At 42.4% G+C, this 27313-nt stretch overlaps 1 protein-coding gene across 2 annotated transcripts in view; it reads right to left on the reverse strand.

The window, feature by feature from the left end:
- The window catches only part of SLC45A4 (solute carrier family 45 member 4), a 105329-nt gene that overhangs the window by 35464 nt on the left and 42552 nt on the right, over positions 1 to 27313 (reverse strand). The window contains exons 2-3 of one of the 2 annotated variants that reach the window (XM_032771744.2): positions 19291 to 19386; positions 11996 to 12585 (exon numbers count right to left, since the gene is read on the reverse strand). In XM_032771744.2, the coding sequence (XP_032627635.1) occupies positions 11996 to 12239 (244 nt within the window). In that variant the 5' untranslated portion in view covers positions 12240 to 12585; positions 19291 to 19386. The remainder of the gene's footprint in view (positions 1 to 11995; positions 12586 to 19290; positions 19387 to 27313) is intronic. The other variant, XM_032771745.2, reaches the window with a different exon arrangement.

A 27313-nucleotide genomic window follows, 5' to 3' on the forward strand; every position in this document is an offset into this window, starting at 1 on the left:
GCTACGGAATAGCTACCCACAGTGTAACGCTCCGGAAATCGATGCTAGCCTCGGACCATGGACGCACACAGCCGAATTAATGTGCTTAGTGTGGCCGCGTGCACTCGACTTTATACAATCTGTTTTATAAAATCGGTTTATGTAAAACCGGAATAATCCGGTAGCGCAGACGTACCCTGAGAAGTGTATTAAAGCTCAGGACAGTCCCAGCCAAACTGGGGGTGTTAGCAGGTGTGTTTATTGTACTGTACACTATTTGCCATTGAACACTTTTTTTTGCATTTGTTTTATACTGAACAGTAGCAGGGCACCTAATCTCTTTAATTTCAGATGGACAGTAATGTTACCATCTTTTCCCAATTTTTGGAAGTCAGTATAAGTCAAGCAAGTTATGCATACCTTCATGCTGGGAAGGCCTCAACATGAAGCCATCTATTCTCTGCTTTGTGTCAACAGAATTGCAGAAAACTTTGTTCAAACTGCGTTTTACTAAGTGTGCTTATCCTGATAAACAGAAAAGAGAAAGAACAGCCAACACTTTGGAGAATAAACTGTCTCTACAACTGAACTTTAGTGACTAAAGAAATCTTAACTCTTCAGCTACTGGATGGAGTCAAAGAAAATAAGCAGTGCAGTAACCAAGACAATTAAATGGTCTACTTGACCGAGTACTGTACAATTCTGTTATGTACCAAAGTTCAATGCAAGACCAAAGGAAATCTGTACTTGACACTCAGATTGAGGCACTTTAAATGGAGTATTCTCAAATTTTGTCCAATCTGCAGAGAGCAATACAGTGTAATTATATTTCAGTCACACCATGAGACCCATGTAAGACAGAGCAGGTATGCTTGTTATTACTATTCCTTGCCAAAAATGTCTGGCTATGCATGACTGTCCAAATGAGGAACTGCTATGCATGACTTTCCAAATGAGGAAACAAAAACAGAGTGAACGCCACAATCCATCTAGTGCAACTAACTTTTGCCCGTCACAAACAATCTGATTTCCGCATAGCAAAGGCATTTTGTACTGTTATCTTAAAGGAGTGGCTCTCAAACTTTTTTTTACTGGTGACCCCTTTCACAGAGCAAGCCTTTCAGTGTGACCTTCCCTCCCCATACATTAAACACACCTAATATATTTTACACCATTATAAATGCTGGAGCAAAGTGGGGTTAGGGGGGAGAGGTTGACAGCTTGCAACTCCCCCGAAACAACCTCAGAATCTCCTGAGGGGTCCCCACCCTCAGTTTGAGATTCACCCATCTTAAAGCCTAGAGCTGTGTTATAAATAGAATTAGAACACTAAAGTAACAAAAAAATGGGGCAAACTTTTCTGCACCTCCAATTAGTAAGTGGAAATACAATTTGATATTATATAAAACTGGCTCAGAAAAGGCTCAAACTGAAAAACACAGGAGCCAGTTAAGGGACACAGAAGAGAACAGGATAAAAGGAGATGCAGGTGAAATCAACCTTGACAATTCTTCTGTAAGATTAAAACAAATAGTGATGATCTGGCATTCTGGCAGCAAACGTGCTGCTGGTATCAGAAACTGGATCACTGGAGTTGCAGTCCCATTTTCCCAACCATATTAAGCATCTGCAAGAAAACAGCCCTCTCAGAGCTTGAGAGATGTTCATTAAAGTGACCCCAAGCCAGTTTCATCAAAAACAAACATTTAGGATTCCAAAAAGGTACATAGGAAGCAGAAGGATGAATGCAATAGAAGTTTATATGCAGTTGGTCTCACTTAAACTTTACCCTTTCCTTGCAAGTTTTGGTAAACTCCACTTAGCCCAGCTACCTTCATCTCTGGGCTGCAACAGAGACCATCCTCCTGCCCCACCCATTCAAACAGCTGCTGCCCCCCGGCTTAAAGATGTAGTGTTCTTTTGATATTACGCTCTGGCCTTGGAAAAGTAAGCCTCTAACTGGAGACAGGCAGGTAGGCATGTTCCAATTAATAGCTTGCTCACTGTTCTCTTAAAGACCCTTGATATTGTCCCTGGAGATAATCTTCTCTTTGTCAGTGTTTCCTTTCCTGTTTGCTTCTCCCTACCAGCCTCCTTTGTTTTAACTCCAAGCAGTGGAGGAGAATATTTCATGCAGGTAAACAGAGGTATATAGAAGTATTCATTATCCATTCCCCCCCCCCCCCCCCAATCTCTATTTTTCCACCTTCTAGTAACTAAGCAGTTTTTCCACCTTCTAGTAACTAAGCATTTCACAAAATCTCACATGATACAGAGCAAATAGATACAACTCCAGAGTTCATCTGCAGCTTTCACGTGATAGTTGTGCACACTACTGTGGCACTGCCCATGTCATAGTGCAGATCTGTCTGGGTGGACCAGGTCCCAGGATTACTCCAAGCATTTCCCTTTCTTTAGCTTCTGAAGCAAGGAGACCTAACAGGTGAGACTAGAAGTGGATCATCTTCCTCTGGATACAGAGTCTGGGGTCTCCATCTCTGTGCTGGACACTGCTTGTGGCTGGTAATTGCATCAGCCAGTGACTGACTTCTCTCCTTGCCCAGTGTTTTCTCTCCCTTGCCCCCTGTGAGGTAGGCACTTTTGATTGGCTCAGCTACGTGGTAGAGGCAAAACAGAGTTCTTTCTCCTCTATTCCACAGAGATTAACCCAGAAGCTGTTCCTTTTTCTCCTGCTCCAAGCTCATACCCAGTAGCCAAACCTCTCCCACAACACACACTGTCTATCCAAGAACAATGCATATTTGGGCATGGGCATTAGGGTTGCCAACCCTGCAGGATTGTCCTGGAGTCTCCAGGAATTAAAGATTATGTCGTGATGAAACATCCAGGAATATGTCCAACCAGAATTGGCAACCCTAAATTAGGCAGGCTGTCCAGGCTGCAATGAGTCTCCTGAGCACATCTTATGTCTACTTCTGAAACTACACCTCTCTGACCCAGCCCTCACTGCTGGCCTGGTTTCATACTACCACTGACAGAAGAACAGAAATCACCACTAACAAAACGAAACTTGCCTGAAAGTCTTCCTCTTCATCCACAAAAAAAGAGAGAGATGAAGAAACAGTGGTTGGGCAATAATTTTTCTCAAGTCAGCTTCTTAACTGCTAACTAATTGCATTTGGCATAGAAGAGTGCATGGAATAGACATGCTTTAGCAGTTTGATCTTTAAGATCTTATGTACAAGTAAAAGGTCACGTCACATACATGTCTTAGATCTCACGAGGCTTCTTGTATAGCCCATGAGATTTAGCTCTCCAGCTAGATTCTTCAGCTCTCAGAGAGCAGAGTGCATTCTCATGTGCAAATATACTAAAAAATTTGAACACAAAATAATTACTGTAATCCGTTTCCTGATCAAGATTTTCAAATCCATCTAGGGGATTCAGGTAAGTTTCATCAATCATAGTGGGAAATATGCCTACACCCCTGCACTGCTTGAAATTCAGCCTTCATTTAAAAAATACTTTAAAGATTAATTTGAGTTCAAGAACATGAAGCCAGCTCAAGTCCTCATATTACCTTGAGTTGAAAGTTAGATTTACAGTAAGAATACAACTAATTTGATCCTTGGCAGTATGCACAGGAACATCTATTAATTTTGTGAGACACCTCCGGGGGCATGAATTATTCAATTAAAAAAAGCGATGGGTGGGGATGTTTCAAGATGTTATTAACATTTGCCTCAGGTGCGCTGTGTACAGTATTATATGTTCACCACTCAAGACATGTATTAATGTAACAACATCACATCCTTTAGGTTTCTTGTGCTATAGATAAAATTAATGGCTATATGCCTAAATCTATTTTAGAGGTTTTATTCAGTTAAAAGTCTTTCCACTCTCGACTCCCCACCTTAAAGATCTTAAATTTTTTCCTCAAGTTTAAAATACAAATATTTTTATGCTAGCTCCCAAATCTCTATTTTGCATATAGAATTTTTACTCAGGACAGTAATAAGAGCATAAGTCACCATCTCTATTTGAAGAAAAAAAAGCATTAAGGAGCCCAGGTTACCATGAGCAGCTGCTGGACTGGAGAGGTGGGGAGCAGGCTAAAGCCATAATTTGAAGCCATCTTTCTGAAGTTTGTGCACCTATTATTCAAAGCACACTAAAGGCAATAGAAAGATGCCATTGATTTCAATGGGCTTTGGCTCAGGCCCAAGAACTTCAAATGGCTCTTGGTTTTCCCTTCATCCTTCCTTACTATTTTGTCATTATCACTGATTTTTTCAAAATGAGATTTGGGACAGGGATGGCCTTTTCATGTATGATGATTGCACCATTTCTCCAGCTACAAGCTTGTACTATTGCCCAGTGCATCATTTTAATCTGAACCGTTTTGCCTGCACCTGGGCTATAAGATCATTTGAGCAGGGATCACAGATCCTTAGGTTTGTGAAGTACCTAGTATCTCATTATGCCCAAGTTGACAGACCAGAGGACAAAAAGGCTCCTCTGCATGTAAATCAGTGAAATAAGTGAAGTGCTTTGATTCTACAGTATATGATGAGAAAATTCAGACAAAAATAACCTATTGTATTCTGCTTGAGTTGGTTCCACCTCTTTATTAGAGCCTATTAAAGTATTTGTTTCCTGAAATACTATTGCTTAGCGTCACTGCCTGAAAAAAAAAAAAAAAGACATTCAGAGGTAAGCCTGAAACAAACATGAATATTTAATGGACACATGGCAAATGTTTACAGTAAGTGGCCATTTATTCTCACATGACAATGTAATGCCATCAGATATCCACTTGAATACGAAATGTTACAACAGTATTGCTAACTTATGTAATAATGCACGAATTTCAAAACTTGAAATATATCAAAGACCAACGGGGCAGCATCACCTGAAATGGGTACCCCTTATTCATCACATTAGAGAAGGAGGGAGAAGAGCAGGGTCTCTCAAACTGGAGTCACTGCTTGTGTAGGGAAAGCTCCTGGCAGACTGGGCCGGTTTGTTTACCTGCCCCGTCCGCAGGTCCGGCCGACCACGGCTCCCACTGGCCGCGGTTTGCCGCTGCAGGCCAATGGGAGATGCTAGAAGCGACGTGGGCTGACGGACTTACTGGCCACCACTTCTAGCAGCTCCCATTGGCCTGCAGTGGTGAACCGTGGCCAGCAGGAGCTACGATCGGCCAGACCTGTGGACGCGGCACGTAAACAAACTGGCCCAGACCACCAGGGGCTTTCCCTACACAAGCGGCGACCCCAGTTTGAGAAACACTGGACTATAGCCTCTCTTTTAGACGGAAAAACATTCTTACATTTTGAAGTCACACATAAAGGGTAGATGGGACAGTGTTTAAAATGTTCATTTGAACCTTAAGTAAGAGTTCTTGTTAGAAAAGAGAAATAAGCAAAGAGTAACATTTAATAATTTATGCTGTTTTAGAAAAAGGGAGAGTGGAATATTTCTGTTGCTGACAATCAGTTCTGTGCTTATTAACTATTCATACAATACTCTGACATGAGAAAAAAAGTCTTTGAAATACAATAAAGGCTTAGTGAATCATTTACCATATAAACTATAAAAACTATAGTACAGTTGTGACTGTTATAAACGTCAAATTTTATAGACACTGCAGAAACACCATTACTCAACTGCAATGTTATAACTTTTCACATTAAAAATATAACACATTAACAATTACAAGATAGACTTCTTATACTGGAAGGCCTTTGGAATCTTCCTGATTTCCTGGGCATACAAGTTTTATCTTTCAGGAAAATGGTGAGTAGATTTACATGAATTAACAAAGCCAGCAAGCATTGTGTCTGTTGGCCACATTATGCATACATTTCCCCATTTTCTAGGGATGTGAAAAGTGTTGATAACAAAGGTCACACACACTAACAAACAGTCTAATGATTTATCAATTACTTTCTAGCTTTTAAAAATCAAAAACTTAGTAAGTTATAGCAAAGCAGCATCAAAACTGCTAACCCTGTTTTGTTCTTTTCAAATCATTTCAGTGGTATGGCAGACAGATACACTATAAGAACTGTTTCGACTAAAGGAAATTTATACCCTAGAGGGTTAAGTTTTGGAAGAATGTTAATAATAAAACACCATTATTTATAAACAATGGCAGAGAACCTTAGGGCTTGTCTAGATGGGGCATTTTGTCTGGACCCACTTGTAGTTAGCATGGTCTGAAAAGTACTTGTGCAGACACATGCTCACACCCACCCACCACACAATTCATGAAATCCACCAACTCAATTTACTGCAACTTCTACAGTCTTCTTTTGAAGTGTACTAAATTCAACGCTAGTTTAGTAAGTGGCGGTCTAGTATTCTCATACATGCAGTGCTGACACATGCTCCTTTGACAGTCCTTCAACTGCTATCCCAACTGCTTTGGGGGCCTCTGTGACCAAACTATCTGCTGATCTTCGTGTCCTCCACTACTTAGAGTCAAGCTGACCAGATGACCCCTTCCCTCTGTAAAATCTGGTACGGTGCCAGGATCAGCCCATTTGCTCCTGGATTATAATATAATGGCATTATAGTGATATTACTTCAAGAGCCTTTACAACTTGACTTGAGCAGCTGCTTGGCACCACGCTAAGACCCAAGATCTCCTTGCCATATGGAGAGAAGCATCAGTGCAGAAAGCTCTTGGGGCCTGCCACCAGAACAAAAGGAGCGTTTATGGACATTGCTATTCAAATTCCCACGGGGGGGAGGAGGGGATTGCAAATGGGATGCCACCTTGTAATGGATAAAGAGAAAACCACTTAGGAAAACTTACATTAAGGCCAGGACTGATCCAGCTGTGGAAATGTAACCTGTCAATTTTTTGACGCACTGACAGGTGTGAGCATTTACACCCCCTCCACCCAAAAAAGTCAGGGACCCTGGGCTCTCTACACAAGGACAAGCAGCAAAAGCCATCCTTGTCCCCTTACCGCCCCCTCCTGGGACCCCTGCCCCCTATCCAACCCCCATGCTCACTGTTCCCTGACTGCCCTCCCAACCCCTATCCAAACCCCCGCCTCCTGACACCTCACCCCCATATCCAACTGCCCTCTGCTCCTCATCCCCTGACCATCCCCTCCCAGGACCCCCCGCCCCAGGATGGCAGGGCTTCAGTGGGCTCAAACTTCTGTTCCCCCTCCTGGGATCCTGTAGTAATTTTTGTTGTCAGAAGGGGGTCACGGTGCAATGAAGTGTGAGNTATCCCTGTCCCTTGACTGCCCTCCTGACCCCATCCACATCCCCACCATCACCTGACAGGCCCTCAGGGACTCCCACTCCCAACCCTCCCTGTTCCCCATCTCCTGACCGCCGCCCCCGAACCTCTGTCCCATCTAATGCCTCCTCCTTCCTGACTGCCCCCCAGGACTCCCCACCCCCTCACCAGCAGCAGGCGCTTGCAGCTGCGACACCCGGCCAGAGCCAGCTGCACTCTCCATGCTGCCCAGCGGGAGTGGCAGGCCAGAGTGAGACCCACGCAGAAGGGGGGGACAGCGGGGGAGGGACTGGGGGCTAGCCTCCCCGGCCAGGAGCTCAGAGGCCAGACAGGAGAGTCCTGTGGGATGAACGTGGCCCGCAGGCCGTAGCTTGCCCATGTCTGTGCTAAACGCTCTGGACACCATACAAATGCCTGCAAGGCACAGTACAGATTGCAGTGTTGAAGGGGGAACATAATGCTATCCCTCTCCTCCTCCCCGGCATAACTGCAAACCCAGATGGAATACACTGAACATCCAAAAATCCCCACCTAGCCCTCCTTATGCACTCCACTTATCAACTGATGTTTCCCCCAAGAATGGAAAATATCTCAGAGGGGTGAATACATATTAAAAGATCGACAGAAACACACAAGTAACTCCTACTTCCTCAACCACAGCACCTGCAGCTGCCTGACCCTCAAGGACAGGGCCTTCAGCAATGATTGAGCAGCTGACTAACCTGAGCAGGGAGAAATGAAAACTGGAGATGAAGTGTTAGGAGAACTCACTGCATATGCTCCAAAAACCCTGAAAAATAAGGGAGCTGGTTGTTGGAGATCAGAGCGGAAAGACACAAGGAACTATCAAGAGAACACGAGCGAGATGAAGTGGCCAGAGACCACACTGTCATGGCAAGAGACACTGTAGTGAGAGACAGGGACATGCAGAGGCAACACGTTGAGGCACTACAGAAGCAGAATGCTCTGGTACAGCATTTGCTGGTAGACGATGCCCAGACAATTCAGTGTCCTCAACCAGGACACAGCTATGTTCTGTAGCCACTGGACAAAGGGTACTAGGAACATTGGCACATGTTCCCCGCTATGCCCCTACAGCAGTGCTTCCAAATACTATTCACTCCTGGGCCAAGGTCAGGGCAGGGAGAACAATTGTACCTGGGAGCCCAGCTCTTACAAGTCATCTAACATCCCTGGTAACTTTTGAGCCCTGACATTCCCCGTAGGAAGACAGAAGAACAAGAGGCAGCAGAGGAAACAGATGGATGTACAGCTGTACATTTCCAGGCCTGAAATTCAGTGTGACTTGAATACATATCCCTGACAGTACTGACCTGGCTCTTGCCATTTTCTAGTGGTGGGCCTGGCTGGCTGCTTAAATGGCTGAGCAAGTCTCTGCACCTCAGGTACTCACTCATTGGCAAGGCTCTCCCCTGCTGCCCCTCACTCTCAAATATTGCGCAAAATGCAACACACAGCTATAATCTCAGGCTTTTTTCCTGCAGCTTCCAACCTAGCCCATTAAACAGTGCCACCTCCCTTTCAGATGGCCAAATGCACACTCCACTGTCATTCTACAACTAGTGAGGTGACAGTTAAACAGTTCCTTCCTTCTATCCAAGCAGCCTGTGAATGACTTCATTAGTCAGGGAAGCAGAGGATAAGCCAGGTCTCCCTGTACAACCTGAGCAATCTCCACACTGTTAATGCCCATAGTGATCCTGGGGGCAAACTATCCTTTATTCATTAACGTAAATAGGGCTGAGTTCCAAAAGATCTAGCATCATGGCCTTTACAGACCATCCTGCCTTTGTGTTTGTAAGTCTACCATGGTGGTCAACCAAATCATTAAGTACTGTGAAGAAATACCCCTTTGTTTAGAAACTGAGGCCTTGTGTGGGGGGTAGACCATAGGCACATGGGTTCCATCAAGTGCCCCAATACAGTTTGGGAACCTCATGTGTGCAAAGCCATCAATCTCCTGAGCATTACCAAGCTTTATAACCTACTGCAGCAGTAGGATGGCATCAAATGCCTGCATGACAATAGCCCCAGCAGTTGATCTCCCTTATGCTGAATTAGATGGCTATGGACTAGTAGCATTCAGGGGTGGCTAGCTTCCAGATGGCAGTGGTGAGTGGGGCACTGTTGGTATGCTGCTGTTGCAGCTCTGGAGCTACTTTGGCACAGATATCCAAAAGACAGTTGCTTTCATCATCTGAAATTCTTTCACCACTTACTTGGTCATCCCAGGTGTAATGATCCTTTCCCACCAACAGATGCTGGCTTCCCAAGCCCTGAAGGCACCGCATGAAGCTATTTCAGGAACAGCTCTGTTGTAGCAGTTGCTTGGTGTCATCCTCTTTTTCCTCATCCCTCTTCTTGTCACTGCTGAAGGTGCTGCTACTGCTATGCCATCTGCTTGGTGGTGCAGCAGGCAAAGTCCAAAATGAAGCTACTCAGCTTAAAGAAGTCAAATAAAGCCCAAGCAGCCACTGTATATTTGTGATTGCAAGCACAGCAATGTAGCCAACAATTAAAAATGTTACTAGCATGCCCAGAAAAAAGAGGAAGCATGGAATGGAGAGAATGGAATCAGACTGAGTTTGGTCTCAAGTTCCAGAATTCCACAGGTTTCTGCTACGCATCTGACACTGTGTGAGAAAAATCCCAGGGTACGCAACGCTCAGTAGTGACACAAAGGATTGCGGAATACCTTCCCAGATTGCCAGGTGCTTAGTATGCTGCGTATACATGCTGCACATTGAAAGAGGGCAGAGCTGTCATATGCATGCTATGGGTATGGTTTCTGTATAGTGCACCAAACAGTCATCTGAATGCAAGTTACACCTTACTCCTCCCCAGCCCATGTAGACAAGGCCATGGTTCTCCTTCAGCGAAGATTGTTTACTGTTGATATAACATGGTCACTCAGTTTCAGCATGTGTACACACCTTAATAGTTCAGTTGTATCTTTTAATCTTAATTTTATATTTCAACATGAAAGAGAAAGACACACTGAGTATTACTGACTCATATCTATTATTGTACAGCCATTTAGCCCAGCCAGATTACCATATAGATTACCTGTTGGGGCAAGCTTAGAAAAAAAATGGTTTGAAGTTGTGAGGGAGGGGGAAGAAACATCTAATAAATTCATGCAGAACTGGACACAAGATCTAATGTGCCAATATTAAAAGAGGGTATACGCTACGATCCACAAAATTATAGCCTCACTAGCTTGACATGGATTCCACAAGCCAATCTTCAGGTTTCCAAACCACATAGAAAAGTCAAAGTAGGACTTGATCAAATTTGGCAGTGTCAGGTAATGAAGCAATACTGTTTTAAGCTGTATTTTAAATCATAGATAGTACATAAATAATTCACAGGCACCACTAAACTCGCTCAAATTCTGTCCTCTTCCCATTCACCACTTGCTGCAGCAAGTGATACTGAAGTGTTTATTAATCTAACACGCTTAATACCTGGCCCTCACCTTTAGTTAGAAAGTCTGGAGAGTCCTGTCCTTTAATGAGCCCAGCAATTATTTGGGAAACTGGCAAAAGCACTTCCTTAATATGCAAAAAGCAGAAAAGTCTACACTCATTTCAAATCCTCATTTCATTTCTATTACACAGTGCACTGTGGACTGCAGCAAGGATGCCTAAAGTTGTTCTGTCCATTAATGGACTTCTTGTTACCAACCAAAATGGCCAACAGGTAATCTTATGGACATCCTGTACCAGTAACCCTGACCAAATTAAGGGAGAGAGTTGTTGGCACCTAAACTGCAATCTAGTTTTGAACCATGCCAATATAGTTTAGATCAGCAACTTTGAGCAAACAAAAACTTAGACATTTAGTTAACATTAGCTCTGAAGTAATATACCACAGCTACACAGCTTCGCGTTAACCATGGATCCATGCTATCTTCATTTCAGATTTTTCAGACTCTGAAGCATAGAAAATTGAAATATTGCATGTCGTTCCGAATGTTAAACTATGTAAGTGAGAGGTTGAACTGGGTATAAGTACTCTCCCCGTTTCCTCATGTGCCAGTTGCCTATTGCATAATAAGGGCAAGCTCTTGGCGCAATATCTCTTTGTATCTTTAAACATATAAAAAGAGAGAGATACCAAGCAAGAGCTTTACTGAATTACACACAAGATAAAAAAGATTCGCTAGAAGCTCAAAAGAGAACATACAATATTATATAGATCAACAGTTATTGTCAAAGCCAATCCAAACAATATTCTCAGCATTTTCTTGGGCAAAGTAACCTGATTACATTTCCCCAGTTCGTATGTCAAGACTAATGAAAACAAGTTTGTACCTAAAGTCTGCTGGACTAAATATTTGTCCAATATGTTAAAATGGATATTTGGATATAATCTGACATGACCTGCTTTCAATATATATTTTTAAAAACTTAAAACCTATGTATTTTCAAATGTGTTATGTATTTGTACTGACAACTTAGAATATTAGTAAAAAATATTTGGTGCTTTTTCCTCAAATCTCCTGTAAGAGGTAACCCTATGAAATAACAAGCAAAATCATTATACACATGGTATATGTAAGTTCAAGGTATTTAACGTTTTGTAAAAGATCACACAATTAGTCAGTAGCAGAGTCAAGAATAGAACTCAGATGCTCCAATTTGCAGCCCATGCTCTAGCTGTAACAAAACCACTTCTTCTTATGGCATTAGCCAAAAAACAAAACAAAACATTAAAACAATGGCTTTGTTTAAAGCAGTATATTAGACATGAAAAAAATGTTCTTACCAATTTGCAACAATACCGGGGTTACCAATGCTGTCTCCATGGCATAACAGAATTCCCTGCCAAACATCACTGCACCATGCATCACCCACAGCCGTACTGATATCCGATTTATGGATCCTTCACTAATAGTCTCCTCCCTACTCTCATTCTCTTTGTTTGCTGGTTTCTGAAGATCTGTCACAGGTAGCTCTTGAACTTGCATAGATTCCGAGTCAGCATTCTGGGGAGCCATTTTCATTACCATAAAAATATATATTTATTATAGCTCTATAAATAATACTATCATATCTCTAAGGTATCTTCTCTTTCAGCTTCTGTTGTATTCCTGGTGCAAGTAATGCTTATATTCCTCTTGTACAGATAGGTAGGTATGAAACAAAGAACAGGAAGCTACTTAGTAGGAATTTCAACTTATGGCTTGCTATGTTTACTGTGAATTAGAGTTAAAAATCCATAATTGCCATTCAGTTAATACCAGTTTCATAATTATTATTGACAGGGTGCTGAAGTTGTTATTCTTGCTATGCAGAGGTGAAAAGGCGACACAAAAAGGTGCTCCACTGTTAATCCCCATCGAGTGGCTGATTAATCTGCAACAAAACAGTAAAGTGAAAACCATTAGACATCCAAGCAATAGACTGCAAGCTGCAATCACGCTTCTGAATGTATATACTAAGCAAATGTTTTCTTCATCATCAGCACCCCTACTCAATATAGGGCCTTTATCCCAGAGCACTTTAAAAACTTCACATCACACATCATTAAAATGCAACTGTTTAACTGTACTGAAACACTACTCTACAGTTTAGGGCATAAGGTGAAGGTTATTTAAGTTAGATGATTTGCAGGAGAAAAATCTAAGCAAAGTTTAATTACTATATTTAGGCTTTGGCCAGAGTACTAGGTATAAGACTCAATAATTCACAACTCAGCTTTAGGCTCCATTTAAGAGTTGTCACAGCATACGCCACCACCACTCTCCAGGACACAGGTTCAGTGCTGACAGGTGAGACCACCATGTACTGACTCACCAGATACCACTTTCTGAAACACCTACAATGGCCCTCCGATGTTTCCATGATATAAAGTACTATACTTTAAATACCTGAGATCCATAGTTGTCACTTACACTAAGCACACAGTAATATCCATTATCCCACAGTTTCCTCCCCAAATCTCCAAAATACTTGAATGCATGATCTATTGAACAGGTTGGTAAATGTTGACTTCTGTGGTTTACTTTAAAAACCTGAATACCCAAGCGTTAAAAAGTGTGGAGCATTCTGATAGGAAAAACTTGATCATCATGGTCTTTCCTGTAACAAATTTAAGCAGAAGTGTAAAAAGTCACTCAGCTGAGAAGACACCAAGACAGTCACAGCCCCTATCTTTCAAAGCCTGTCAAGACTGCTGATTCTAAAGTTGATCACAGTGGAATGATGCAATGCTCTCTGGCCTGCACAGTATTCCTAGATTATGTTCTGCCCAGGAAGCGAGACAGGGACTTCTCATGTCTCCCATACAGCAGGGCAGAGAGAAGCATCATTGAGCCACAGGAAACCTTAAGTAGAACTAGACATAACTCTATACTTTTAGCGAGAAGGATAAGCATTTTCCAATAAGTGCAACTATTAATTTCCAAGGAGTCAGATTTGACATCAATTTTCGTGTTTGTTTGAGAGATGTGTATGAAAATCTAACTCAAGCACAAAAATGTATTTGATTCTATTGAGAGAAACAACGTGGGTGAGGTAATATCTTTTGTTGGACCAACTTCCACTGGCGAGAAGCTTTGTAGCTCAGAGCCTTTCTTCAGGTCCACAATGTTATTTTGTAAGTTACCCACATGCTACATTCTTTGAGAAAGGTCTGAGCAGTCTTTTGATCCATAACCAAGGTACATTCCCTTCCTGTTTATCATCATCGACTCTAGATCCTGTACAGTGGAACATCTACTCCTATAGGTTTCTCATCTGGACAAGCATTATCTCCCAAAAGCAAAATCTGACTCCTTGTCAGAATTAAAGTAAAACCATGGAGATTAGCTCAATCTTGTTGAAAAAAATTAGTGGTATATTGAAGAGTTAATCCCAAAATTCGAGATCAAAGTTACAATATGTTGAGGTTTGCTTTTTTTTTAAAAAACAAAAAAACAAACAAACAAAAACCCACCACACTCACCGTGCAACTGAATTTTCACCCCAGCACAAAGGGCCCCACAAAAGAATTAAGGTTTTCTGCACCCCTTAAAGAGTTTATGAGATGCACAGGGCCCTGTGTCTGCCTTCTGCACCAGAGTGAGTTTCACCCAGAGACTGGCATTTTATTCCTGTCTTTCACCAGTCTTTTGGCCCTGCTGCTCCAGCATACTGTCTGGCATTGCTTTACGGCACTATAAAACTATAGAGCTATTTGTATTGCCTTACCCAGTATGTTATCACAACAAGATAGAAGAAGGTAGTGAGCTTCATAGGAAGTATTTTTCCATGGCACAAAGGTTACCAAGTTCATCCAGATCGCAAAGCAGTTGAGTATTTTGGTCAGACTAACATTCCAGTGTTTTAACAACTGCACTATAAACCCCACAAACTAACTTTTTCTTCTAAACTATTAAAAATTACAGGAGTTCTGTAATGTAATCATTTGGTAACAAAACCTTACCTAAATAATAATATATGGAGATATGCCTATCTCTTAGAACTGGAAGGGACCCTGAAAGGTCACTGAGTCTAGCCCCCTGCCTTCACTAGCAGGACCAACTACTGATTTTGCCCCAGATCCCTAAGTGGCCCCCTCAAGAACGGAACTCACAACCCTGGGTTTAGCAAGACAATGCTCAAATCACTGAGCTATTCCTCTCTCTGATGTGCTCCATATGTGGCTAGATCTTGATCACTTGGAGATATTAAACCTGTGCTAAAATGCAGCAGCTTGTTTACCATGCTGAGAACACTTGTGCTTTAGGAGTGCCAAGTGTCTGTTTAACCTAGAGAGCCCTAAACAGTTTTGAACAGGGTTACCAGGTGTCTGGTTTCTGACTGGAACACCAGGTCGAAAAGGGACCCTAGCAGCTCTGGTCAGCACAGCCGACCAGGCTGTTAAGAGTCTGGTCAGCAGTGCTGTGGAGCTAAGGCAGGCCAGCCTCTACCTGTCCTGGCACTGTGGACTATGTTGCAGCCTGGAAGCTGCCAGCAGGTCTGGCTTCTAGGTGGGAGGAGGAGAGGCTGCTCCATGCACTGCCTCACTCCGAGCACTGGCTCCGCACTCTCATTAGCCAGGAACCATGGCCGATGGGAGCTAGGTGTGGGCCGTGCCTGCAAGTGAACCTGCTCGCCGCTTCTAGGGTGTAGCGCAGCCCGCAGTGCCAGGACAGGCAGGAAGCATGTCTTAGCCCCTCTCCTGTGCTGCTGACTGGGAACCACTGCAAGTAAGCCTGCACCTCAAACCCCTCATCCCCAGCCCAAAGCCCCCTTCCACACCCTGAACCCCTCATTTCTGGCCCCACCCCAGAGCCTGCACCCCCCAGTTAGAGCCCTCACCCCGGCCCCAGCCCAGTGAAAGTGACTAAGGGTGGAGGAGAGCAAGCCACTGAGGGAGGGGGAAATGTCGTGAGTGGGGGGCAGGGCCAGGGCCAGGCCTTGGGGAAGGGGTGGGGCTAGGGTGTTCAGTTTTGTGGGATCAGAAAGTTGGCAACCCTACCTGAGAGGTCATCCCTCCCGCACAGCAGTACCACTGTACAGAGAGGCTTAGCTTGGGACTGACTTGTAAAGCACAGGGAGCTGCTAGCTGGAACTCCTCCACAAAGACCCCTCAGTTTCCACCCTTGATCTGCCTGCATAGCCTGTAGACATTACTTCCTTTGTGGTGGAGGTTAAGTGGTGGGCTGAGGTCAGGTGTTATTTGTACTTGCATTTTTATGGTAAATGCACATATTAAGAGGGAGATCATTTTTATGAACAAAAAAATCAGCTGCAAAGTCATAACAGATGCTAGAATAAATAGACAACTACCCTTTAAATGCATCCAAATATCAATTTAACATACTACTTTACTAAAAATACTTTGAAATGTGTTTCAGGACCTGTCATTCAGCAGCCTGTCTTAATACTATTAACACACCAGTATTTGCTAAAATACCAACATTGTGTTATTTGGCACTGTGGAGGAAACAAATACGAAGACCTCTCTGCCCCAAGGAACTTAGTTTAAGACTCATCACTATAGGAAAGTGCAGACTTGAGAGTTTCTGCTTTGTGTCCTCTCATTTTACTGTTCAATAATGTAATGTTGAGTTGGAAGGGGGAATTTGACTTGGGTTTTGATATGTCTATACTGCAAAAAACATCGTGGTAGTGAATCTCCAAGCCCAGGAAAATTGATTTGGGCTCTTGGGGCTCCAAGATGCTTCTCCTCACTGGGTTTCAAAACCCAGGCTCCAGCCCAAGGCCAGATGTCAACACTGCTGTTTCTAGCCCTGCAGCCCAAGCAACATGAGTGCAAATCAATTGACCTGGGTGCAAACTCTGTACTATGGGTTTTTATTTGCAGCATAAACACACCTTTATAATAGTCATGGGATTCTCTCTGAAGTAGAAGATATTTAGAAGGTATCTGAATGAAGCCCAAATGGTGCTTAGTTTCTCAGATTAGAATGTTTTTCCATGCATGGGGCAGGATTAATATGCAAATTGGAGAAGGATGAGGGTGGGAACTGGTATCAATGGCAGAGTGAAAGGGATGAAGAGAAGATGAGATCAGAGAGTTAGGCCAGGATACATTTGAGCAAGACCCTGAAGGTGAGACTATGATGATTAAACTTGATATGGATGGCAAGGGGGAGTCAGATTCAAAGAGTGGAGTGACAGGCTGTGATTGATAAAGAATCCTGACTTTGTGATAATCCCTCTCCCACCCCCAAATTAGCCAACGCAGAACTTGAGTCTCCCTAAAGCGTGCGCTCTAGATTATATCACTAGAGCACAATGTTTTATTGATGTACACCTCTACCTCGATATAACGCTGTCCTCGGAAGCCAAAAATATCTTACTGCATTATAGGTGAAACTGCATTATATCGAATTTGCTTTGATCCACTGCAGTGTGCAGCTTCCCCCGCCCCCAGGGTACTGCTTTACCATGTATTTGCGTTATATTGAGGTAGAGGTATTTACAATTTTTAAGCAAGCTCAAAGCCTACCAGTGCCACCAATCATAATAAAATTAAATAGAATTGCAATTTGTATTTCTTACATATCCCAAGTAATTCTGTGTATTGGGCCCAGCACTGGGTCAGTGAATATGGAGAGCTGGATAAACTGGATTTTACGATAAGTTTCTATTTTTTCCACAAAGTGCAAAAACTAAATTGTTTTATGTCAAAATGTAAATTCCTATCTGGCCTGAGGCCACAGAGAAGTAGTTATGGTAATCAAGACAAGTGACCTGGGCATGGACTGGTTTTATCCACTGGGACAAGAAAGGATGACTGAAAACCCAACATCTGGTTGATGGGTAAGCATTACACCAGCCTTCCCTCACTACTGCAATTCAACTCCAAATGCAAATCTAACGCAAAAATACTATCTTGGAAGGGACTATCACATCTTCATAGTGAGGTCTTTTGCAAGATTTGATAAGTATAAACGCAACTAGTTTAATTTTATAATAATCCTGCTTCCTCCTCTCCCCCACAATTAACTCTGCAGTGACACAAAGATTTCCACAAGAACAAAGTTTGCCAGGACAAGAGGTTAATGCTCATTTACAGAACTATGGGGGAATTTCAGGAGCAGTGGGTTCTTCCTTACAAAGATTCCAGGTTATAACAAGTCTTAAGAGAATCACTGGTTTCATTTTACCGGATCTGAAGGCTATAGGGAGAGATTAATTCCTCTGCATCATGCTCTGCTCCCCGCCCCATGGCATGTGGAAATCGAAACAGGAATACCAAGTAAGTTAATTTCTTGCCACTGGGGCCAGCTAGGGTTTCCAACTTTCTAATCGAAACCAATCTGAACACTCTTGCCACGCCCCCTGCCCCGAGATCCTACTCCTCACTCTCTCCATCCTGCCTCAGTTGCTCCCCCACCCACTCTCAGTCACTTTTGGGCTGGGGCAGTAGGCTGGGGTGCAGGAGGGAGGGAGGGAGGGCTCAGGCTGGGGGTGTGGACTCTGGGTGCAGGAGGAGGCTCAGAGCTGGGGCCAGGGATGAGGGGTTTGGGGTGCAGGAGGGGGTTCAGGGTGTGGGCTCCAGCCAAGCAGCACTTACCTCAGGTGGCTCTAGTCAGTAGCACAGTGGGGCTAAGACAGGCTCCCAGAAGCGGCCAGCACATAGGCGCAGGGTCCAAGGGGCTCTGCATGCTGCCCAGGGTGGCAGGTGCTGCCCTGCAGTTCCCACTGGCCTTGGTTCCCGGACAATGGGTGCTGCGGAGCCAGTGCTCAGGATGGGGCACCGCATGGAGGCTCCCTAGCCCTTCCGCCTAGGAGCCAAACATACCAGCTACTTCTGAGAACTGCGTAGAACCAAGGCAGGCCACCAGGGTCCCTTTTGACCGGATGCTCCAGTCAAAAACCAGACGCCTGGCAACTGTAGGGCCAGCAAACAATGGGGAAAGTAGCAAGTTATCTAGAAACATCAAAACTTCATAGCTGAGAACAGTTACTATAGTGGTATCACTTCAGAAGTAGTTATCTGAAAGACTGAGCATTTGTGGCCATTTTTAATACAGTAAAGCCTCAGTTACAAAACATCAGAGTTACTAACCAACTGGTCAATTACACACACCTCATTTGGAACTGAACATATGCAATTAGGCAGCAGATACAAAAAAGGAAATACAGCACTGCATTTACTGTACACTACTAAAAAGGGAAAGTTTAAAAAAAGATTTGACAAGATCAGGAAACTGCGCTTGTTTCATTTAAATTAAGATGGCTAAAGGCAACATTTTTCTTCTGCACAGTAAAGTTTCAAAGCAGTAGTAAGTTAATGTTCAGTTGTAAACTTTTGAAACAACCATAATGTTTTGTTCAGAGTTATGTACAAACTTCCATTCCCAAGGTGTTTGTAACTGAGCTTCTACTGTAGTAAAAGGATTTTCATAATAGTGTCTAGGGCTCCAAAAATCTTACATTTCATGCAGCTTCCGTTTAACAAAGCAGTCTATTCATTTTACTTTAAAATATACCAATAAGTAGCACAGGCCAAATTTCAATGTTAGAATTACTTTGTTCCAGTTCAGTCATATTAAATCTCAGTTATACTTTTAGAAGCTATGAGTTTAGTTTACATTTTACCTGGTATTCAAGCAGTTTAGGTGTTAAAACAGCTGGCTTCCCTTCCTCAAGCAGTGCAGGCAGAGAGGCATAGTAAATAGATGGCAGTGAAGATCCCTGTGGAAAACTATAATGTTATAAACAAGCCACATGGCATCTTAAATGTAAAGGAGGACAGAGTCAGCACATTATGCTAGCTTTGTAAAATATTTGACTCAGGAAAAAAACTCAACTATTCCTCCACCCTGCCATATGAGTTCACCAAGCTTTCTATCACTGCTTTTGTATCATCCCCAGCACCACAGTATCTCAGCTCGTTCCATATGGCAGGAGAAAATAGCGTGAACAATTCTACTACATTCATCTACTGCTGACCTAGAGATAATCTTAATAAGCATTGTCATAGTATAATTCCTCAATCTGGACCTTAGAGTTCAGATATGAGGTACTAGCATAAAGTCCTCTAAGCTTAATCTCCAGCTTAGATCTGATAGGCTGCCACCAGATCAGGAATTAATAGGGCCTGACCCCCCTTTCCTCTCTCTGGTGTCCACCACCCTTCCCTGGGGGGACCCCCAGATTCCAAATCCCTTGGAGTCTAAAAGCAGGAGAGATAACCCCTTCCCCCCTCCTTCCCAGGCTTGCCTCTTGGTCTAGCCTGCGAGTACCAAGAAACCTGTTTCTCTGCTTCCCAAGAGATAAGCGTTCTATTCCCTCAGGACAATTGAGATGCAAAATACCAACAGCTTGGCTTTGCCTTCCCTCTTCCTGTCTTCCCGTGAGGGAGACAGATACCTGGTACAGAGATTTCAATTTCTTTGCCTTACTAGAAAAAGAATCTTCCACAAGTTTTGAAAAAGAAAGCTTTATATAGAAAGAGAGAAAATACAGAAATAATAACTTGTATAAACATTAATACAGGCTCCTACTTAAGAAAATATGAATAACCCAGTCTGATTTAAAAAATAGCCAATTTAAATAGACCAGCAATCACACACAGTAAATACAACACAAAGCTCCTCATAGCCGAATTACTTTGCTTTCCTTTGTACTCACAGACTTTTAGTAGAATATCTTAGATAAGATGGAGTTAGAAGAAAAGCTTGTTTACCCATAGCCGAGGAAACAACAAAGACCCTGAGTATACAAATTCCCGCCCCTGACTTTTAAACAATCCAGTTCTCTGATTGGTCCTCTGGTCAGGTGTTTGGTTCCCCTTTACAGGCAAAAGAAAATTAACCCTTACTTTACCTATCTACTTATGACAAGCATGTATAAAGGTTGGGTAAAAAGCCACAAGACAATTTAGATACAAACAAATCTAAAGTGGTAAGATATGTACTGGGGAGGATGGACTGCTTACACAACAGCTCTTCTCCAGCACTGATTTCTATGCATACTAGTATTTTACCTTGACCTTTAGCCAAATAGACAGTAACAACCACAAGTTTAGTTAATATTTCAACAGAAATATTAAGTGAGCATTATTTTATAATATTCTAGTGCAAGTTCATCTGTGCTTAAGTTTTTCACAAATATCCTGAGAAACATGGGAACTCTAGAAGGGTGGTAATCTTACAATTGAGCGTCAAGGTTTTGAGTAGACTAAAAAAAGTGAACCATTATTTGTGAAAAGTTTTTTTCTATCTTTCACAGCTTTCTGGTCAAGCATTTACCACATCTTTTGATGCTGCCCAATGAATCATTATGGAGAATTCCTACTGCTTATAGACATTTGCAAAATAACTGGAAGCTGAGGAAGACGGCAGGAAAGAGGAAGAGTTATATTGGATCAGACTCAAGGCCCATCCAATCTGGTGGATTTTCTCCAATGGAAAGTAATAGATGCTAGAGAAGTGTAAAATGCTCAAACAATTACACATGAGTATGAATCAGGCAATTTCCTATGAACCCACATGCTGTGAAGCATGAATTATGCCGGAGTGGCCAATCTGAGCCTGAGAAGTAGCCAGAGTTTACCAATGTACATTGCCGAAGAGCCACAGTAATACGTCAGCAGCATTCCACCTCCCCACAAAAATCAGCTCCCCTGCCCACCAGCACCTCCCCCTCCCTGCACCTCTCGTTCAGCTGTTCCCTGGTGTGCAGGAGGCGAGGGCGGGGAGTGGGACCAGCGAGGGCACAGCAGGCGCAGGGGAGGGGACAGGCCTGTGGCAGAGCCAGGCGTTGAGCAGCGAGCACGCCCTGGCACATTGGAGAGTTGGCGCCTGTAGCTCCAGCCCTGGAGTCGGTGCCTACACAAGAAGCTGCATATTAACTTCTGAACAGCTGCATGTGGCTCCGGAGACACAGATTGGCCACTCCTGTATTATGCTTTTTAAGAGAGGTAGCCAAATTACACTTCTCTTTAATGAGGGCTTCACAGATGCAGATCAGAGTGCATCACATCAATCCGAAATTGGTGAACTCAGGGGAGCATAAATAGTTACGACTATTTTCCTCCAGAAAATTCTAACGTTGAACATAATTTAAACATTTGTTCTCTGGAAGCAAAAAATAATGATGGATGCAGAAAATGGGTTGTTCTAGGAACAGTCTCAGAGAATACTAACAATCAACCTCCAGAGTTGAGAAGATTCCAACTTGCTTTGCAGATCCAGCTACAGTCTGCTGAGGAACTGTCCTTTCCTTGTAACGCAGGACACTCTCCACTGATGCTTTGTATAGTTGGCTTCCAAAGAGGCTAGACTTTATCACAGTCTAAAAATTTAGACTGCATTCTTTAAAAAGCAGTTTTACAAAACCTAATGAAAATGTACTTTCTAAATTATTTTTCCAGGTGAATTAAATATTTGCGTGGACTGTTTACAATCCAAACATTGCTGCATTATTCTGCGCAAGAGTGAAACTGCTAGTGTATTTTCATTAGCCAAATTAAGTGAGAGGCTAAGTAAGCTATTCGAACTGAGTATTTAAGATTAACCAACATGGTAGATCATCATAAGTAGGACATTTGATAGCCTGACAAGTGCTCTTTTGTAAAAGGAAGTCACAGAATATCTATTGCTTCTCTCCATTTAAAAGGAGGGAAAAATGGAGATAATCTGGACTTCCTTCCACAATTCTGAGTATTTAAATTTCCAGACTACTTAAGTACACAAGTGAACTGGTAAATGGTCTAACTTAAAGTTCATTGCTTAACTACAATGCAGAAATTCTGTAGAAGTTTAATAAAAGGTTTTAAATAACCCCTCATCCAATGGTGCCCAAAGTAACTTATTTTATAAAGTGACATGTTTGCTAAACTGCATGCCTGAACTCCTTAGCCAGAGAGGTGTTGTGCTTTTGGGATATATTGCTGGGTGTTTCTAACATTCAGGGACAATATTGTTATGATTTGCAAATACAAGGGGAGAAACAAAATACAACTGTTGAAGTCAACAACTTCCTCTATTGTCCTGTTTGAAATTGAAGGGTAAGGGATGCCAAAACACGTGACTTTGCTAATGCAGTAAACCCCAGCTAATGAAAACATGTTTACCATATATTTGCTAAGCACGAACAGTACTGCAGATCAAAGCTGTGGATACAATTACTAGGACTATTCAGGTGTCAATTCCTTCCTCTATATTTTAAAAGCAATACTGAAGGTTAAAAATATGAAAACTCAAAAAGAATCCTTATAGTAACAGATACCTAGAGAATATAAACAAGTATGCAAGGAAGAGGCTCTCCGAAAGACACAAGTTCTAGCCATAGGAAAAATAGGATCACCCAAAAATAGTCCTTGAGATCTAATGTGATACTATAGTTAGCCTAACAAATTTCCTAAAAAGCCTTTAAGCTCTCTGGTCTATTAAATATAAAACAGAAAAACAGGGCCATTAGAATACAACTGGAAGAGCAGCACAACAGTTCTACAGTTGTGTTAGGGAGGGAAGACAGCCACTTAACCATGACTCCTCTGCAGCTATCATGATATTAAGAACTTCCTCCACTTATAGATTCATAGACTCTAGGACTGGAAGGGACCTCGAGAGGTCATCGAGTCCAGTCCCCTGCACTCATGGCAGGACCAAATACTGTCTAGACCATCCCTGATAGACATTTATCTAACCTACTCTTAAATATCTCCAGAACCAGACGATGGAGCTTCCAACAACCTCACCTAGTGCATTTATTACCAGTGTACCAAGACACCCCTGCTGTTTTAGGAACTTTTCCTAATGTCCAACTCAATCTCCCTTGCTCTTTAAAGCCCATTGCTTCTCTGATCTCGGTCATTAGAGGTCTCAAGGTGAAAACAAGTTTTCTCCCTCCTCCTAGATGACACCCTTTTTAGTACCTGAAAACTGCTATCATGGTCCCCTTCACTTCTCTCTTTCCAAACTAAAACAAATCCAATTCTTTCAGCCTTCCTTCATAGGTATGATTTCCAAGACTTTAAGGTCATTCTGTCTTGCTCTTCTCTGGACCCTGCTCCAGTTTCTCCAACACTTCCTCTCAACTAGGCCTGTTACTCAATAGGTTATATTCTTTGGGTGGAGGGAGGAACTCTTCTGCTGGGCAGGGGGAGTACCGTGCCCTGCTACTACCATCCCCAATCAGATCATATTATCTCTCTGCAGCCCAGAAAGGTAGAATTGAGCATGCCAACATTCTGGATTTCTTAGATAAGGCCAAAGAACGCACAATTGTCGATCATCAACTTGACCACTCTTGTGACATAGTGCTCATAGGAACTTCCTGATTTTATTTGAACTAAAGCATCTCTGAGGGCGGTGGGGGGGGTGGGGGGAGCGAGAAATAATCTAGTCTTGTATTTAAAAAAAAAAAAGTTTCCCAGTGAGGTGGGAATTACAATCACAGCCACTTGGTAATGTTCCAATGGTATCATATCCTCACCATTAAAAATTCATCACGCTTATTTCGCCATCCGAATGTTGTTCTTAGCTTTAGTTCCACGCCCATTGGCACTTCATGGTTAATCTTATCAATTGGTTAGACCTCTTCCAGATTTGCTATCAGCTTGCCGTCATTTTTCTATGTACCGGTATTATGAACTGTGATCAGCCACCCCTAAAATTTTTTTTCTCTGTGCGACAAACTAAAATAGACAGATTCCAAGGAGCTCAGATACACTGGCCACGTTTTCCGCGCCCTGTAATCATTTGATGATCTGTGTCTATCTCTGAAGATTCTCCAGTTTACACTGTCTTCTAAATGATAGACCAAAATCCTAGCATCGTGGGTCGACCATACAGTCCTCCTTTCTTTGAAGCTCATACACATCCTCATTAACTCTGACGCACCAAATACGACTCTATAGAACTGAAGACCTTATTACTAGGCTCCATGCTGGGTAGTTCCATATTAACGCCTAATTATTATGCCATGACCTTATGTCTCTTTTCAGTCACTGATTCCATGCCTGTAAGTAATGGCCTGACATTTTTAGTTCTGATGTCAATTACTTAGCCTAGATTTGCTCAGTATCTAAAGAACAATATAGGTTTATTTGCTAGCCAGTTTAACCAAGCCAATCCACAACACTGGACAAACTGACGCTGACCGGATGGTTGACGAGGTTGAAGTGTTTTCCCCACTGGTTTTTGAATGTTATTATGATTCCTGAATGTCAGAACTTTTTGCTGCTTCATTTATGTCTGTTTGTTGAGGAGACTGTCCAGTTTGCATGTAATGGCAGAATGGCGGATGCTGGAATGTGGAATATCTCATTGTTGGCTCGCTGATAGCAGCTCTCACAATTGATTTAGACTCTTCTCCTGCTGGTATGCATACAGAGAACATCAGAAAAGGTGGATGTATAAGTACTCCGTCTTGTGTGTTTCCATTCTATGCATCTGAATGAACGTGAGGTGTGACTTGAATAAGCTTATGGTGAAATAAGGTTTGTTAAGTCTCATAACAGAGGGTGCCACAGAGACTTACCTCTTGTTCTTTTTGCGGATACAGACTAACACTGTTGCTACTCTGAACCCGTGTAAGTTATTTTACCACGCTCTTGATTGCTGGGATCATTTGCAGCACATTGCAGTAGAATGTTTTATGTTCGTCTTCCGTTTCTTCTCAGTCACTCTATATTTTTATGAAATAGGAATGGTTCTTGGCCTTCATGCTACAAGAACCACATGGAAAAACCTGCTTGATGATGGGGTGGATTCCCTGTTACATTTACCTATTGAAATGGTTTAAAAACTGGGGGCTGAAATAAGCCAGTCTAATATAGTACACTGAACACCATGTTCTAGTTTTTTTTTTTTTATATATGCTATATATGTTATGTTTTTTTCTTTTTCTCTATTTTGGTTTTTTTTTTTTTTTTTTGTTTTTTTTATCTTAAGCTTCTGTTGTGATTTCTTTTTTCTCTTTTTTTATTTATCTACTATATTATACAATCAAAATGGTTCAAATAGTGCATGGGGTACTTGAAGTCAAATGCCGTCTAGAGGTAAACCTTCCTTAGTAGTTAATGCTATCATTCACAGACCTGTCATACTCAAAGAATATTATATAATTTTAACTAACATGTGATTTTATGGAAACTAGGGCTTTCGTCTATTAGGGAGACTAACATTTTGATGAGTGGATGGAGCACACAGACTTATAGCACGTGAGAGCTAAAGGAACTGGATTGTTTAGTGTGCAAGACAAGAGAAGTAGATGCGATAGGTAAGGAGATTCGAATAAGCTAGCTTTTCAAAATACCTGAAGGCTTCCAAAATCGCGGATGGAACTTAGACTGTCTCAGTAGCTGTCCTTCCTCTGTTTGGTTACACTGACTGACTGTAACAAGGATATGCGCTACTCCAAGTGATTCTTAAAGGAGGTTTAGGTTGGAATTATTACAGAAAACCTGATAACTTCTAGGTTAGAGTAGGTGTGTGAAGCATCTATGAATGGGGTTACCCTTTAGGAGGTGGGTGTGAGAATCTCAATCTTTCCTTATGAGAGGGTTTTAAGGCCTGAGGTGAAAGCCTGGATGAGATGATTCAGTTGGGAATTGGTCCGTTTTGAGCAGCGTGCGGGGGCTGGACTTGTATGACCTCTGAGCGTCCCTTCCAACCCCTGATATTCTATGATGATATATGTACTCTCCCCTTAATACTATATTTAACTCTATATAGCCATCTCAACTTTGATTAGATAATATGTTTGTTCTCTGTGACTGCATTAGGAGGCTCACAGGCCTCTAGTACCTAAAGGTTGTCCCTAGTTACCTTTTTTTATAGTAATTTGCTAATTTGGCCTAGCAATCTTAGTTTTGCTCGTCGCCGGTGTTTTCTACACAAGGGTTCTTAGTTCTAAAATCCACAAGAAACTTATTCCAAAGTCAAGTCTCTCACATATCTTCCAGTCGCTAAACTTTAAAAAAACAAAACTCAAAAAAACACAACCCACTGATGGACTATGCGTGAAGGTTAGGCCAGTATTGCTTGCCCTGCCTTCATAAAATAGTCTAGACTTTACTCAAGCATAGCTCTGAAGCAGACATACGTCACTATGCAGTATTCGATGGTCAAATGCATAATGGTGATTCCTCAACATCGCTTCATCTAGCTTTTGTGGCTCTCATCAAACCTCTCAAGTATAGATACTAAAAAAAGTAGTTTAACACACACTGTGACCGTCGCCTAGGGTCGCCTTGCATTTGTTGCTACATTTCCTTTAACCTCTAGTGTTTCAATTAACAATCTGCACTTGTATCGTCAACAATCACTTTTTTCGTCCTTGCTCTCTTCCTCACCTATAAAGTGATTTAACAATATACTCTATTTCCTACTGTCGCTCTGCCATCTCTAAGATTGATCGCCTGTAGCTGCAAACGAGGCTGCGGCTTGTATATACGTGACACGAGGCATAGCTTAGCGGCTTAAAAGTGCGTGAAGGGAGCTAGCCTCTGCGCCATGCCTCCACGAACAGTAGCACTATTCTGGCTGATTGTGGTACGTGCACTTAGCTTGTATAGCCTATAAGGCAATGCGAATCAGGCTGCGCGTCTTTCTAGTGACAATAGAGTATAACTCGGTGATGGTCCTCGACTCTGACGAGTTTGAGGTAG

This window comes from Chelonoidis abingdonii, chromosome 2, assembly GCF_003597395.2.
Source record: "Chelonoidis abingdonii isolate Lonesome George chromosome 2, CheloAbing_2.0, whole genome shotgun sequence".
Classification (NCBI taxonomy): Eukaryota; Metazoa; Chordata; order Testudines; family Testudinidae; genus Chelonoidis; species Chelonoidis abingdonii.